Genomic DNA, 18418 nt, shown 5'->3' on the forward strand with positions numbered 1-18418 from the left:
TCCCTTGGAAACTTTCTAGCTGAGTTATGGATGGAGCTCTTGGGAGGAGGTTAACTTAACTGACTGATATCACGACAAAGGAAAAATGAATGAAATATGAAAAATCTAACTCTTTATTAAAATGGCAATACACTGTTTATTGTAGTCAGTTTTGGAAGTTACTGAATCGTTTCGGCGATGTCGGTTACAAAACTTGTGTTCATTAAGTTATTTGATATCCTGTCGTAATATTTAAATATCTTTATTTTTTAAATATTTTTTACCTTAATATTTCAGTATTGGTCATAGTTATTGTTAGGTAGGAGTGTCAAGAATGGACCGGGCCGACCCGGCAGGAAAGGACGAGCCGGCGGAAAAAGTGGGCTGATCCTTTCTTATATAAATTCAATTTATGCAATTACTTTTCGTACGGTGGTATCTACAGAGACGAGCATCGGCCAAAAGTATTATTAGGAACGGAGGAAAAACATTTCAAATAATTGGAGTAATTTTTCAAAATATGATTTTATAAATTTGTTATGCATGTAACCCGAGGTTATTATATACTAGTTTTTTACGATGACGAAGAAAAGTATATGCAGGATCATATATGTTATTAAATACGTGAAAAGTTATAAAATTCAAAACATTCATCTGGTACAGTAGGTCAATTTTTAAAAACCAATTGAGATTCTTTTTACGATCCAAGCAAAACTTGTAAATACGAATTTTTATAGCACACATTAGACATATAAGGGATTGATTTGTCCGAGGGGTTTTTTCCACAGTGTCCTATTGTTCCATTTATTTTTTATTATTTCCTTTTTTTGTCTTTTATTTTATGTTAAGAAACAAATATGCACAGTGACCCCAGGACAATACTTTTATTCACCACGCAATTTATTGGCAAATTGCAACTGCTGGGGAAAAATTTTAAAAATCCCTACGACTAATATTTATTGTGATACGAGTCTAGTCTATGTATAATATGATGTATGAGGCCCTAGTGTACTTAATAAATTAAAAAAATTATAAATATAATTACATATAAAATAAATAAAAATAAGTACATAAGCACACATGTACATATATGCCTACATGTGTTTATAACACAACTTAGAATAAATAGTTAATAATAAATAAGTACATAAATACATGAATAAGTAAATAAATTATATACAAACAAATCAAATAAATACATTAATTAAATATCTAAGTTAGGCGTTAATAAATTTTAGCATCGCCTTGACGTCCCATATGGTTTTGTGTTTGGCCCTGGGTGCACGTTTTTTCCCGATATCTTGAATTAATCTTAAGGCGTTACCAGGACATCTATCAAAAAATCTTTGACAATTGGTTTCTACGAACTCGCGCAGAAATTGTACTCCGGAGTTTGTGTGGAGATCATATATCTTGGATGCTAATGGGCTGTTAGTGCTTGACCTTGGGAAATTATTTTGAGTTCTTTGCAGTTGTTATAATTAGTGTTACAAGTTAAGCCCCAAGCAGCGCATGCATAAGTCAACCCAAGCAGCGCATGCATAAGTCAATACTGGCCTTAGTATGGTTTCGTAGATGAGCAACTTGTTTTGAACGCTCATCTGTGACCCTCGACACAAGAGTTGAAAAAATATTTTTACATGCGTTTTTCCTTTTTGTATTAGTTCATTGATATGGGCTGTAAACGATAATCTACCATCTAGCCGAACGCCGAGGTACCTTATTGAGGGAGACAAGTTAATTTTTTCACCATTAAAGTGAACTTTAAGGTCTACAGTTGAGCGTCCTTTCGTAAAGAAATAAGATTCATTTTACGCAACATGTGAAACTTGCAAATACGAATTGTTATAGCACAGATGAGACATATAAGGGATGGATTAGTGCCAAGTATTTTTTCTATAGTGTCTTGTTCCATTTACAAATTCAAAACCCTATGGGTTTATAAAAAATTAACATTTTCACCACCGTTATAAAGGTAGAATGTCCTATTTTCAGCTTATTCCAAAAACATGTAAATACATTACAAACAAGAAAAATAACAATGAATTTTAATCCAATCCCAATGATTGCAAAAAATTCTATAATATTTTTCTACCTAGTACGACCAAAAAGATTTCATTAATATTGGCGATCGCATACCCAAAGATCACTTGTGTTAATAAACAATTCTCCAACATAAAATTTGAATCAATTTGACTGAACAGTATTTGATAAAACTATCACAATATGAAGAGGTTTTTTATTGGCCTTACATATAAATATACAACCACCAAAATTGTTGAAACATGCGTAAGATTGATCATATACAGTCGTTTTGGTAAAACGCTTATTGATTAACTAAAAAAACTCTCTTGGACAAAATTATAGCCAGCATAGGAGTTAGAGAATAGTTGGTCGATGTGTTCCCTTTAAATGAAGGATGCAACTACTGAGCTGCATGTAGAGAGTGCGTAGGAGTGTCACTCGATATGAAAAATGCGATTGAGTAAATGTATCAGTAGTCCCAGTTCCGACTCTTAGTAGAAAAAGAGTTTTTCAATTACATGTATAAAATAGTGATAGTAGTTTTTCCTTAGCCTGTGTTGAAGTAAATTTATTTATTGTCGTGAACGTGAGGGTCAATGGCGGAGATTCATTCAAAGAATATTGAGTGTCTATCAACCCTCCATTAGGTTTATACAATAGGTATAATAGGTGATGGTGGAATATCAAGTATCCACCGAGAGAATTGCACTAAAATAGGAAAGAATTTATTCAAGATTGAGTGAGAGTGTTGATTTGCAGACTAATTGCGTTGGGGGCTGAAATGACCTAGCTGTTGATAGCCACTGGAGACCAACCTGGGTGGTTCGACAGATACGGTAGATGATTCTCGTGGTCTGACGGCAATTTATTGTAATTTACAAGAGCTGGAATTTTCAGTGGGCTGTGAGAAGTGATAGGTAGGATATACATACATGCGTGTATAATTAGCTTACACAAATGAAAAAATCTTTGTTTAAAAATTCTTTTTAAAACATATTTTTACCTTGGAAAATCAATTATTGAATTGGTTGAAGACTTACCATTATGATAAATTTTAACAAATGATTTATATTTTATAAAATGATAAAACATATTTAAAAAGTTTTTTAATATAAATTTTGGTCCAATAAACATTTACAGGATAAACATCCTTACAAATAGGTTTGTTTTGTATCAAAGAAACTTCAGCACTAGTCAATATGACCTGTGCTTTGCTGGAAAAAAACATGTTCAAGAATAGTAGGCTTTTATAAAAAACTGAAAAGAAATTTGTTTTGTGAAACATTCTGAGCATTTAAATTAGTAATAAAAAATGTATAATTCTTCACTTTTTTCTTTAAAGGTGACAGCATTTCTTTTGAGCAACGTCTTTATTCAACGACTTTTATTTCGCTTATAACATTTAAAAAGTTAATTCATATAAAAAAAAGGACTTTTTGTATTCGCAGCATTGGTAGAACCCTTAGAACTTCGTCGTCATGGTCTCGGCCGGTTTGATTCTTTGTTCTTGGGAAATTTAAGAAAACGAAATTCTGAAAAGGCGACGAACAAAAACAACCGGGCGGTTTCCCCTTTTTTGCCAGATTCGTTGTCCTTTTATATGGTCTTCTTGATATCTGACCCATCAGTCTAGATTAGCTGTCCTTCTAAGAGAGCTTTTACGTTTTTATATTTCTTTTACTCAATGGCCCTCTTTTATAGCGTGATAAATATTCCTTCCTCCCTTTTCAAAGGGAAAACAAATTTTCACTGATGTGATTTTAATTATAAAAAAATGTAAAATGTGTAAACAAATGAAAAAAATAAAAAAATGACTTTATAAAATGATAAACCAATAGAAAATTATAGCTTCTCTTTTATTTACTATTTAGCTTACAAATTAATGAGAAGACAGCTCGAACCTCTGGCCCAACATCTTAAGCAATTCTGAGATGAAAGATATTTTCTCAGGAGTGCTGAAGATGGTGACGAGAATGTTAATGTAAGACACGAAGTTTTTCAATATTTTTTAAAATTATTACTGTACGAGTGGACTCCACATATGGATTGCATTAGGAAAAATGTGACTTACAAAGATTTTTTCTTCTTGGATTTTTTATTATTTGACCATTGTAAATGTGTTAGTTACTGTGTGCATTATCGAAAGAAAGAGAGAGAGAAATGGAGAGAGGGAGAGAGAAAGAGAGAAAGAGAAAGAGAGAGAGAGAGAGTGAGAGAGGGAAATGGGGAGATAAAGAATGACAAATAATGCAAACAAGTTAGAAAAAATCAAAAATCCCATATATTGAATTAAAAAGGCTAAACAGTGAAAGATGAGAAAAAAAATTATGTAGTGTGATAGACATACAATATGAATAAAGAAGATAATGCATCATTAATCAGTAACAATCATACTTGTTTTACTCAGAAGTGAGCGAAATCAGAACCAAATTAAAGTATTTAATTGTTAAAAAGTTAAATATTATGAATGAATTGTATTAAAAAAGTTAATTATGTTTAATTATCATTTTATCGGGGACGTAATATTATCGGGTATTTTAAATTGTGTTGCAATGCACGTTTTACATCTTCCTATCTCGTAAAACACGTAAGAGATCATCTTTTAATGATAAACTCATTTGTATGACCGTGGTTTACGTCTACTCATCCATTTCACTGTCTAGTTTTCCATTATGGAAACTAAAGCTTAGAAAAAAATGTGTTCATAAAACATTTTATTTCCGAAGATATCATTTTTTTTCTCAAATACCGTGAACAACAAGGTTTAAGACCGAATAAACATAATTTTAAATTACTTTAAAGTAATTTATATCATTTTGAAGCTTTATTCTTCACTTTAAAGAACACGTCGTATAGTTAAGTTACTTGAGCAAGCAACAACCAAAAATATTTGTACACTGTAAACGGCTGCAAGAAAATCAACGTACTGACTGATGAAAGAAGCATATTACATTGGGGTCGCAACGGCAAAGGCACACGGCGCTAACCCGGCATACTTTCAAATTCAATTGTTATTTCAACCAAAACTTTACATAAAAAGATTAAGTAATTGAAAGAAGTAATTTGGTCAATAGACTGCTAAACATAATGGATTTAATACTTACAAATGTTTTTTCCAAAAACACCAGCATGCCGAGGGTTCATATAGCCTCGTAGTTGAAATGATAATATATATAATCTTATTATATAATATATAATTGTGTATATATATAATACTGATACAAAGATACTTTGAGCTCCCAATAAACATAGACCCTCAAAAGAAGCCTTCTATGAGAAAACCGCTAAATACCATAAAAACCAACGTTTTTTCAAGAATTATTCACAAATGCTCCATGTCTAAAAACACGTATCGAAAAAACCTATTCGAGCATTAAATTTTGACTATGAAAAGATCGTGAGGTGCGGTCTGGTGTGACGTAGGTGTTGTAAAAACATTGTCGTTCCAACGTTTCGATCTTTATTGAGATCATCTTCAGTGTCTAAGATTTATAAACAGTGTTTCAATTAAACAGTGTTTCAATTATATTCATATGTAAAATGTGAAAAAATGAATTTATACCATGATATAAACATTAGATTCAATCAAAGTATTTGTACTCACTGAAATTGTTTGGTTTTTTGTGTTGATGTGTAATTACTGTGTGTCGTGTTGAAAGTGCCAGTGAAATATTAATGTTTTTTGTTTATATATGTTGGATTTTGGAGGAGTGGAGGAAGAAGTAGGGATATAAATCCATTTTTCTATGAGGAGTCGGCTTTTTTGAGGCGAAAGGAGCCGACAATGGGAAAAATGGGAAATGGTTTGGACTGATTAGCTTTTCAGGATTACAGGGACGGGGAATGTTTGATGTGAGGAATGTAATGATTGTTTTATATGTTGTATTATATGTTTTGTGTGTTATATATATATATATAAGTTATGTGAAATTATCTGTTTACAACGCTTAGATGCAGGTGTCATTCCTAGTATTGTAGTCAGCACCTTCTCCCTCCCAAGAGACCTACTTATTTAATTCTGTATTTTTAATAAGGATTCCTTGCCTAGAGCTTGACGAGAGTACATCGTTAAATTAGGTTAAAACTTGTTCTTGTAACTTCAAATAAAGTTTTTTAAAAAAGGAATCCGCAGTTGAAGTTATTTAACTTATATATATATATATATATATGTTATTGATATTGAATTTGATTAATGATATTAGCGACTGAGTTTACATGTGTGTTAATTGATGTGTTTATCTATGTATCATTATTATTAATTAACGGTCACTAAATACCACAATTAAATGTTTTAGTAGAATGAGACAAACAGCACGTTTTTATCTTAAACCGTATCAAAGATACGATTTTTTAAAAATATAATAACTACTATTTTTGAGGAAAAAAATTAGTCGTTTTTTCATAGGTAACACTACTAAATAAACATTGTAGGAAATTAAATTACGCATTTGATAGGCAATGGTGCCACGATTTTTGGTGAATTTTTAATATTTTGACTTTTAGTAAATCACTTGAAAGAAGGAAGACAGGTGAAAAGCGAAATATACACGAATGAGGAGGACGAGGAAATTCATATAGTGAACGGAAAGGCTAATATGAGTGCTGAGGCGTTCGCCCTGAAAAAACGTTTTAAAAAATGTTCTTTTTTTCTCGAAAAAAATTGGTAATTATACAAAAAAATTTAATGCTGGAATAGGTTTTTATCGATATATATTTTTGGCTTGGAGCTATTTGACAGTAATTCTTGAAAAAAATGAAAATCGAAGTTTTTATAGGCCATTGTGTTTTTTTCAGAAGGCTTAATTTGAGAGCAATGTTTTCTAAATATAATAATTATATATATCTTATCAGAATATATTATATTTATTATTTTATATTAATGGTTGTTCTATGAAAAACAGATTGAAAAAACAAACAATTATATTATGGAATGCATTAAAATTACAAAATGTTTGAATTTAAATTGGGATAGAAATAATTTAATACGCCATACAGAAATAATCTTTGAGAGAATTAAATCCACCCTCAAGACATACAAATAACCCAGTGCGTCGTTGATGTAGATATCGAAAACAACAAATGGAGACCCATTCGCCGCTTTTATTGCACCCGATTTTTTTTTTTTTGCTTTTTACAGTGAGGTGGTCTCTTGAAAAGACCGGGGAAAACGAAAAAGCGTTTTATTAAACTACTCTCCTAATTGTTTAGCCGTACTTTATTAACACCCTCAGCAATTTAATTTGGTTTATACCCGCGCGTAAAATAAATGCCGGGCCAGGGAGGTAATGCGGCAATATAAAAGGAATTCTCGCCGCCTAGAGAGCGTTTTTTTTAACTTTTATTGCTTCCCTGAATTAAATATCAATAGATAAGACCTTCGGAAGTACAGATGTTGAAGAGAATTGTTAAAAAACCGTTCATGGTTCGTAATTGTCTGTGCTTCATAATAATGTCCTATTAAAATATTCAAATTGTATACCTTTGTAACAAGTTTACTGTAAAAAAATTCAAATTTAAATAATTTATTACTGATAGATAATTCAAAGCCAATTCCTACAAATATCTGGGGGTGATTCTGACATCTGGGTCTTCTCTAAGGAAACATTTTGAAGACAAAAAGGCAAAATCAAAATTTGTAATAAACTCATTGAGAAATATAGTCCTAAACAATAAAATCCCTATTACATCTAAAATGATAGTATTTAATACTATATGCAGGTCCACCTTGTGTTATGGGGCCCAGGTATGGGGATATAAGTACCAAGATATTATAGAAAAAGTGCAAAGATCTTACCTCAAAAGAATTCTAAACNAAAAAAAAAAAAAAAAAAAAAAAAAAAAAAAAAAAAAAAAAAAAAAAAAAAAAAAAAAAAAAAAAAAAAAAAAAAAAAAAAAAAAAAAAAAAAAAAAAAAAAAAAAAAAAAAAAAAAAAAAAAAAAAAAAAAAAAAAAAAAAAAAAAAAAAAAAAAAAAAAAAAAAAAAAAAAAAAAAAAAAAAAAAAAAAAAAAAAAAAAAAAAAAAAAAAAACATTTTTTCCTGAGTTAGCATATAGACTTTTTAAATATTAACAAATACATAAACAGGGTTTAAATAAAATAATATTGTCGTTATTTTTAAGAAAACTAAATAAATCGATATGTTTTTACAGTCTGGAATACCAAAACAATTTTTGCATTTTGGAGTAAATCTAAAATTTTCAAACGCGGATTGAAAATAGTTCCTTTTACCCAGTCAATTCGATAAATATTCTAGGCAAGTGTGAACATACATTCTTATGCTTCTGGATGCCATTTATCAGGAGGAACAGCCCTTGGGACGTGTCTAGCCGTATCTAGCGAGCATTGAAGGGGTGGGGATGATATAACTAGATTGTTCCTGAAGGGCTGAATATTTCCCGAGTCAAAATGGGCAAAATTTTTCAGTCTTTCTTGAATTTTTATTAATTTTTTTAAAGTGAGTGATCAATAATTTAAGTATTCGGATATACCTTAGAATGTGAAGTTTCATTAAAAGATTTTACGAAACATATTTACAGGCACTGTCCAGTTAAAATTATTTAAAAAGAATTAAGGCCCTTTTCATATGATAGTGTAGAGGAAGCGTGAGGCGTCACGTCTTTCGGAAAGTATTGGGCTGGTGCAAAAATAATGCAGGTTTTGAAAAGGCAGTCAAAACTATTTTTAATTTTTTTTACCATGAAAAAATTTATTCGAAATATTTTCTATCACTATCTATTTATCTTTGCCAAGGTGCAATACGCGTATTTATTCCTCTGACATAACAACCTTTATTTCGACTCACAATAAACCTTGGAAGGCTACTCTAAAAATTTTATCACTCAAGAAGTGATCAAAATGCCCCCAAAGGTAGAAATCTGTAGGAGAGATGTAAAGTAAATTTGGAGGGTGCGGTAAGGTTTCATATCCTAATTGATATATTATAATCGTATCATTTAAAGGCCGACTCCCGAATTTGAAGAATTTATATATATAAGATGATGTATTTATCAATCGTGTATTTTTTGTAATATTTTTTAAATTAAAATTCATTATTTAAAAAAGACTCTAGTGCATTTTGGGGTCCTGTATGTTCCCCTCATTAGACAGATTTTTCTATGTAGCGGCTTTTTTGTTACTGGTGCAAAAAAATCTGCCTAACGAGGGGGACGAACCGACCCGCAAAATGCATTGCAGACAGTTTATAAATTAGGAATACGAATAAAATAAGTTGCAAAAAATATTACATTGTTAAATAAACCAATTATATGTTAATAAAGGAGAAGGCACAACAGGAAAAACTTTCATATAAAAACATATTATTCAATTATATATTAAGAATTTTGATTATAATTAAATTAAGAATATGGCAAAAATACCTGTAATATTCAACTGTTCACACGGTTAAAGTGACATCCTGGAGAATTGTCGCGCAGCGTCGTTCGCGCGTTCTCCAGACTTCCGTGTGAATGGGTCTAAAAGAAAAAAGAAAAAAACAACAAATAATAGAAAAAATCAAATTGCGTCGAGACAATCTTTACATTTGAATACGAAAACTTTCTAAGTTCTTAAAAAAGAGTAAATAACTTCATAAAAATTCATTTTTTACCAATCTGATTATGCGATTTAATTGTACAACATGGGATTTTTATACCAAGTAGTTGTTAGGTTTGCGCTAATTAACTTTTGAGACGGTGTAAAGTTTTGCTTTGTATGTAACTAGCAGGAGCAGACAAGGCGTGATAACTCAGTTTTTTTATTGAATTACCCAGAAGTTAGAAGTCTTTGTGTCATGTGAAAAGTAAATTTCTTTCATTAACAAGCAACTACCAGTGCTAAGAGAATGACTTAAAACATCTGAAAACAGGCTTTTTGTCCATTATATCGTATTGTGTTCTTGGTACTCTAGAATGTCTAAAAATATTATTAGAAAGTACAAAAGTATTTTTGCAAAAAACGAGGGACGAAGGAATAAAGAAATTGCTAAGAATTAGTTTAAGGGCATGTGTGGATGTCGTCCGATATTCTTTTGTGACCCTTAGCAGGGCTGATCTTTGAATTTTTTTCCAGAATAGGACTGATTATAATATTTTTCCTTGGCTCCTGGTGCTCGTTGGAAAACACGTTTAATATTTTCAACCTAGTATCAAACAAGTTTCATTAAAATCGTTGAACTCATGTCCAAAGTCTTCGTTTGTAAGCTAGGTTTACAAAATGGCACAAATAACGAACTCAATTTAAACTTTCTCGGAAAAAAATGTAATTTTTGAAAATTATTCATATGTACGTAAATTCTAGAAAACCTACTTCTCCGAGGATTATTGCCAATATTTGAAAATTCTAACATTATTCCGGAATATCAGTTTGGATTCCAGTTCTATAAAACTTCCGATTCTTCGATGGCTTCTTAAACTCAGATGCGAGCGAGTGTCCCATACAGTCTGAACTCCGTATCCTGTAGCTAGGAAATTGCATTCCAGGTCTCAGCTGCTTGATCTGTTAAATATCGTGGACATTAAGAGGTTGAAAGTTCTAGCACACTATGCACGTCATGCCTGGCAATATAGGTACGATTATAATACTGAGTTATAATTGTTTAACTTGTATCTAAAATCAGCTAGTTTTTATAATTTAGTTTTTACTTATAGTTTTCTATTATTACTATTATTATATAGTTTATTTTTATTTTTTATTTTTCGCACGCTTGAAAAAGAACAGTCAGCTTCCGGCAGACGGATTAGTATTCATGCTGTAAAATGCTTTAAATATTTTATATTATATAATGCTTTTCTTTAATGTAAATAAAGCATGTTATCTATCTATCAGTTTGGATTCCGCTCATTTCACTCGACAACTCAACAATGGCATCCTGTTCTTGGTAGTATTTTTTTTACATTCCTATTGAAATGAGAAAAAAGGAATACGGTTTGCCTCGTTGATGTTTAAAGAAAATCAAATCCATTTAAATTTTAATCAAATTTTCGTTACAGGTTAAATACAAATACAAATAGAATGACTGTAAGATCTTTTAACATTTAAACTTTGTTTTCCTTTCTTTTCGGTTTAAACGATTATCTCTCAATAGGACAAAGTTCAACCCAACAGTGTGAGTAGATANGGCTTTTTGTCCATTATATCGTATTGTGTTCTTGGTACTCTAGAATGTCTAAAAATATTATTAGAAAGTACAAAAGTATTTTTGCAAAAAACGAGGGACGAAGGAATAAAGAAATTGCTAAGAATTAGTTTAAGGGCATGTGTGGATGTCGTCCGATATTCTTTTGTGACCCTTAGCAGGGCTGATCTTTGAATTTTTTTCCAGAATAGGACTGATTATAATATTTTTCCTTGGCTCCTGGTGCTCGTTGGAAAACACGTTTAATATTTTCAACCTAGTATCAAACAAGTTTCATTAAAATCGTTGAACTCATGTCCAAAGTCTTCGTTTGTAAGCTAGGTTTACAAAATGGCACAAATAACGAACTCAATTTAAACTTTCTCGGAAAAAAATGTAATTTTTGAAAATTATTCATATGTACGTAAATTCTAGAAAACCTACTTCTCCGAGGATTATTGCCAATATTTGAAAATTCTAACATTATTCCGGAATATCAGTTTGGATTCCAGTTCTATAAAACTTCCGATTCTTCGATGGCTTCTTAAACTCAGATGCGAGCGAGTGTCCCATACAGTCTGAACTCCGTATCCTGTAGCTAGGAAATTGCATTCCAGGTCTCAGCTGCTTGATCTGTTAAATATCGTGGACATTAAGAGGTTGAAAGTTCTAGCACACTATGCACGTCATGCCTGGCAATATAGGTACGATTATAATACTGAGTTATAATTGTTTAACTTGTATCTAAAATCAGCTAGTTTTTATAATTTAGTTTTTACTTATAGTTTTCTATTATTACTATTATTATATAGTTTATTTTTATTTTTTATTTTTCGCACGCTTGAAAAAGAACAGTCAGCTTCCGGCAGACGGATTAGTATTCATGCTGTAAAATGCTTTAAATATTTTATATTATATAATGCTTTTCTTTAATGTAAATAAAGCATGTTATCTATCTATCAGTTTGGATTCCGCTCATTTCACTCGACAACTCAACAATGGCATCCTGTTCTTGGTAGTATTTTTTTTACATTCCTATTGAAATGAGAAAAAAGGAATACGGTTTGCCACGTCGATGTTTAAAGAAAATCAAATCCATTTAAATTTTAATCAAATTTTCGTTACAGGTTAAATACAAATACAAATAGAATGACTGTAAGATCTTTTAACATTTAAACTTTGTTTTCCTTTCTTTTCGGTTTAAACGATTATCTCTCAATAGGACAAAGTTCAACCCAACAGTGTGCAATCTCTCTTGGCAATCTAGCAAATTATCAAAGCCGTTTTCTTCCATTCCTCTTTAGTTTATGATGCGAATTAAAACATTTAAATTTTATAACATGCTTTGGACTAACTTCAAAAATAATTGGACTGTTATGTCAATTGAAATTGAAATTAAATAATCTCAAAATTAAGAAGTAATATATAGTAACCATAAAAAATCTGTCAAGTTTTCTGCTTATTTTAATACCATTATCCGCGCAAAATAAATCTTAATGTCTAAAATTTAACATGATTTAACAAACCTTGGTAATGTTGGGTTGAGTCTATCTCCAAAGAAATTTAAAACAATTTAATAAAAACGTAATAATGTCAGTGTTTATTCTTACTTATGATGGTTTTGCGCTGATAACAACCTTAAAATACGTCAAAATTTTGGCAGATAACAATTCACTTTGTACCATACCGAGATCCAGGTTATAAGAGACTAAAAATAGTGATCAACATCTAACACTTTAAACAGAAAAGGTAAACAATGTACATTTTAAAGTAGGATTCTTGTTTGTTTCTATTGTAACGTTATTAATTCATTCATCTATATTTTAGGTGGTTTTAATAACAAAAGTACTTATTTGCAAAGATATATTATTTTTCCAATCGACCATATTTGCCATAAAACAAAATAAATCAATTCATAATACATTTAATTTATTCCTTTTTCACATAATAATTAGAAAACAAGTAATTTAGTTGTTCTGTTTTTCTTCTTTACAATTGTTTTCTTTACATTTATCTCTTTTGCTTTTTCTCTATTTTTCTCCAGTGTATTATCACACTGCCAATTACATATTATTAGTACACCAGTAACTGCATTTTTAATCACACATTTTTTAGATTTATCAGCACATCTTTGTATCAGTTTAAAACAAAAGAACTACAATATAAATTTACTTAAATATCGCTTCACCAAACAATAATGCTGTTTTCAACATTTTATAATTTTACCTGTTTAATTCACTACTTCTGTCGCGACTTTTTTGTTTATCATTCTAAAATCTATTCTTAAATATTATATCAATTATTTATTATATCAATTTATATATCTATCAACATAATAGAGCTAGTTAGATATATTTATGTATAAACATCATAGCGACTGACGATCTTTATCAAATGTAAATTAACTTAAAACACTAATTCTTGTAATGTATAATTATTCTATTTTTAAATATACATCAATGTATATTTATTAGATTACATTGATATTTCATAACGTTATCAGATAATCTACTGCTATATTTTTATACATTGTTATACTTCAATCAATAATCTACTTAACGAGACGTGTAAACTTACTTCACAATAAATTATCCACAATGTCACACTGTATATCTACTACAATTTATCCTTAAATTGATAAATTGTTCTACCGTATCTCGCTAAATTGGAAGGTAAAGTAACAAATTAACTGTCAATATTTCAACAGCGTGTTTGCTTTACATGAATATATTCATCAAGTAATATTTCAACGAAATCATTTTTTTAAATCTTCTATGCCATCGATTTTTGTGTATCATTATGCTTTTAAAATGAAAAAAAATCCGAAATACTCCCTAAGTAGGATCTCTCTTTTCAGATTGACGAGTGCTGAAGAATTTTTCTTGAAAAAAGATCTCACTTGAGAAGGATTCAAGGGTGAAACAAGAAACTTCAAATCTGGACAATAGGAAAGTGTTGACTTCCTGTCAAACATACAAAATGGCAGAATTGTTTGAGAAATTGTTCAAACTAAATTGACAAAATATAAAGACCTAACTCGACGTAAAATATACCGAAGTATGAATTATTAAAAAATATCCATTCAATTGTTTTTTTTAATCGTAAAAATGTAACATGTCAGATTGGCTTCGAGAATTTGCTATTTTTAGTTGTTTGATTCCTTCGATGAACGAAATAGCAAAACTAGATTAATCAGATATTTTAACGTATTTAATTTAAATTTAATTATTTCTTTAAAACATAAACAACCTAGGGTATGTAATAAGAGAGAAATATAAGCTCGTAAACAAATATTTCTGAACTTGAAAAAAATTGAACATAAAATAATTGAGCTATATTAGAACAGCATGTGAAAACCAAACAAAAATTCGATTACATTCAAAAATAAATTAATTAAAACCCGAGATACTTTTTACATTAAACAATTGGATTTCAGAGGTGGAATTTGGTTTGGTTCATAAATTTTATGAAGAATCATTTATTTTATTAATTTTAAATTTTAAAAATAATTAATTTTCATACGTTTTTTAATGAGAAGTAATATTAAATACATTATTTAATGTTTAAAAAACTAACAGAATAATAATATACTTTTATGTTTAAGGTAATAATATTTGAAATTTAATTAATTTTGGTATGATTGTAAACGCTAGATTATACTATAATTTCCAAAATATGAAATTAAAAGGAAAAATTAAAATAAAAATTTTTTTATAATTACTTTTATAATTTATTACGTTTTGTTGGTTCGAATCCCGCTTGTCACACTGATTTTTTATCTCAACCAAAAATCTTAATTAATTGAAATTAATTTTATATACAATTTTTCTATTTTAAGTAACTAAATTAAACTTTTTAAGTTTTCATGTTGTCTTTTATATAAGAGCTTTATTATTTTATATTGAAAAAATTCTTTGGATAAAATCATTTGGAGTTAAAAAGGGTTAATTTAAATGTAAAAATATTAAAGTAATTTTAAAAAGGTTTAGTTTTAACCTAAAAAGGTTCATATAAAGTTAAAATTGGCAAATTTGAAATTAAGAAGGATTAATTTGAACGTAAAGTCTAGTTAATTTCAAATTAATAAAAGTTAATTTGATGCAAAAAGACTAGTTTCAAAATAAAAGAGTAATTTGACAGGAAAAAAATCTTTAGTATCAATATCGAATGCAATTATGTTTGAAATTTGTCGCTATCGGTCATTTTGGTCTGTCGGATGCGTTTCGTCATTTCGACATCTTTAGTAGTGTATCTTGTAATTTATGTATGGTGAAATGTCACATTTAAGCCCGAGGGATGCTTGTATCGGCATAAATATGGTGTGTCAAACAACTTAATATAGAACTGGATCCAAAAATAACTCAGATATAAAAGTTGGTTTTTTTCTTTCTTTGTGGAGGTACCAAGAACTCTTGCTTGTATTTCAATGACTTTATTCAAGCTTACCATTGTCACAATTAATTGATCTTCAAGAGACCTGAAACTGCAGTTTTGGGGCTTGTGAAGACAGTGGAAAGACAAACGAAAAGAAAAAAAGAACAATTTCACTTAGACTACCTTCCACATTAGCAGACCTTAAAAAAATTTCTTTAAGTGGCTTTTTGGCGTCCTGTGATTCGAAATTTGGATGGGATACTTGTAATTAGTCTAAATTTGTTGAATATTTTTTGGCGCCTGTCCGATGTGACGGTACCGTCGTTAACATGAGTAGGAGTGTAGGTAGTCTACAACAAATATATTTTTTACTAAAAAAAGTTATACTATTTTTTACTCTTATTACCCTTACACTAATTTAATTTTAATATTGTTTTAATACTAAAAAACGGTTTGAAACATTTATGAGTTAGTAATTTGCATATAAGCGGAAGCCGTTGAGGATTTTTTGAGCGGTTCGATTAAATAATTTCCATCGTTTTTCAACGGCATTCAATACGAATACGATCGTAAAAGGTCATCAATGTTCGATTCCCCCCGGTTTATTTTGGCGAGCCGTTAGCGCTGGGCGTGACGAGAATCATGAACGTTTATTGCTGGCTATGACCAATCATGAAAAGCCCATTTGCATCTGGGCCGGCTGTCGTGAAATGCCAACCAGTTTCAAGCACACATCTTACACCGCCCAATTCCGAAGGAGGAAGTACCTTGTTTCATCAAAAAATTGCAGTCTTGAAACCACAAAGCCGTTTGGAATATGGCTTGGCATAAAACAAACGGAATTGTCTGTGACGATAAGCTTTCTTTAGCGGAAGTAACAGTTTACTTCAGACCTACCTAGGAAAACTATTTTCCACCAACTACTTTTGACAACTAGCCCACTTTTGTTGAACCAGAAAATGATGAGCTGGCATCTTATTAAAACATTTGCATTAAAAATGGTTCCAATAGATTGTTTAAAAAGACTTACCAATTATTTTTCTTATGAATATTCTTTCCTGCCCAAGTTTCGACCTATTTTAAGGTCAAAATCAGTGCAAACCAATCTAAAAGATGGCTACCAATGAACATAATTTTCTTTAATAATTTTTTTTTTATGTCCGTCTCAGTCGGAACATTGTAAGGGCTGTAACGCTTTTACCCAAAGTCCTTAGCAATAATGTAGGGATTGAGTGGTCAAATAATTTTTAAACAATCTTTTGACGACGATAAAATTTGAAAATTCCCTCCAGCTTATAGGGACCGTAATAAAAGGGGGAAAGGAGAAGAAAAAGAGGAGAAGAGAAAGATCGGATCGAGCTTTCGAAGAGAGAAACTGGACGCAAGAGAAAGACAAGAAAAAGGGGAAGGAAGAATAAGAAGAAGCCAAAAAGAACAAAAGGAGAGCCAATTTATTTGCCGCTCCACCCCAAAAAGGTTTTTTTGTTGTTTTGTTTATGCGTTTATATAGTACTGGAGACAGATTATTTTATTATTTTTATTGTAGACTTAGAATGGACACTGAGCTAGCTCATTTCATTTTTAAATGATCATTTTTATTTGGGTAAGTTTTTTTTCATGTATTATTGGCAATGTTTTAATTTTATTTTCTGTTTTAATAAATATTTTTTTAAGGCAGTAAATATCATTTGACTACCAATTGTTCTTACTTTTAAATTCCTTTAATTTAAATGACACATCTACACGGAAAACAAACACTTTGAATGAGTATAAATATTTTGATTGAATTTACAATTTTATAGCATTGTATAAATACATTTTTTTAATCTAAAATTTTCTAGCGTTGTATAAATTCATTCTTTCTTTTTTTAATCTAAAATTTTCTTGCATTGTATAAATTCATATTTTTTTCTACATCCTACATGTATTTGTTTAAATAAAACAATATTTATAAATTCCAGGCCCTAAAGATGATCTCAATAAAGATTGAAACGTTGGCACGATAAAGAAAATGTTTTTATAAAAACTTCGTCACACCACCAGGCCGCATCTCACGATCTCCGAATAATCATTGACTAACAATCACTAAACACCACACACTTTAATTTAAATTTAAATTAAGTTTTTTATCTATTTCTACATTGAGGTATCTACGAGAGATTTATAGACATATTTAAGATTCTATTGTCCTGACGATGACCTTAAAAACTTGGCAGATAAGTGAATTTATTTTTAATTTAGACCATACTGAGTTTCAGATTATTCGTGAGTAAAAACGTGGTCGATACATCTACCACTTTAAACAGAATCTTTGTAAAATATTTAAACGTTTGATATGAATTATATTTTGAAACAAAATATTAAAATATGAAAAAATTATATAAAAAGTAAAATGAACGTCGACATAAATTAAAATCTTAGGTTTTGCCTGAAAGCGTGCGGTTATTTAATTAAAACCAATTAATGGCAAAGTTTTATCTCATTTGCAATTCATGAATGTTTAAATACAGCGATGTTAAATATACACAATAAATTTTAGAGGTATAATGCATTACATTAATTTGTGTGTGTATTCAAATAAATCTGCTGAAGATTACATGGTTATTTATGATTTTCCTTCCTATTTATCTTACGCCCTATCACCCTCTTTAACTTTGTCTCACTCTTAGGGATTTCGAAAGAGATCCTACGACTGTATATATACACAATATATACAAAGGAAACGCTCAAACACTTCACACAGCTGAATGTTCACACAAAAAACATTACACACACGTCAATTAAAGAGGAGTTTTTTTTAATATAATTGAATGGACTATTTATCATTAAATTCAAACATTTTTCGGAAGGATGGGGACCGCGGTAGACGAGTGGTTAGCGTGAGAGACTCTCGGCTCATAGACGCCGCGGTCGTGGGTTCGATTCCGAC

At 30.1% G+C, this 18418-nt stretch overlaps 1 protein-coding gene across 1 annotated transcript in view; it reads left to right on the top strand.

Annotated features, from left to right (window-relative positions):
- Window positions 1-149, top strand: part of LOC112128013 — an 82704-nt gene extending 82555 nt beyond the window's left edge. Inside the window, exon 4 of the mRNA XM_024229744.1 lies at window positions 20-149. Within this exon, the coding sequence (XP_024085512.1) occupies window positions 20-23 (4 nt within the window). The 3' untranslated portion in view covers window positions 24-149. The remainder of the gene's footprint in view (window positions 1-19) is intronic.
- The last annotated feature ends 18269 nt before the right edge of the window (window positions 150-18418 follow it).

Source organism: Cimex lectularius, unplaced genomic scaffold, assembly GCF_000648675.2.
Source record: "Cimex lectularius strain Harlan isolate CLEC.00 unplaced genomic scaffold, Clec_2.1 scaffold448, whole genome shotgun sequence".
NCBI classification, from domain to species: domain Eukaryota; kingdom Metazoa; phylum Arthropoda; class Insecta; order Hemiptera; family Cimicidae; genus Cimex; species Cimex lectularius.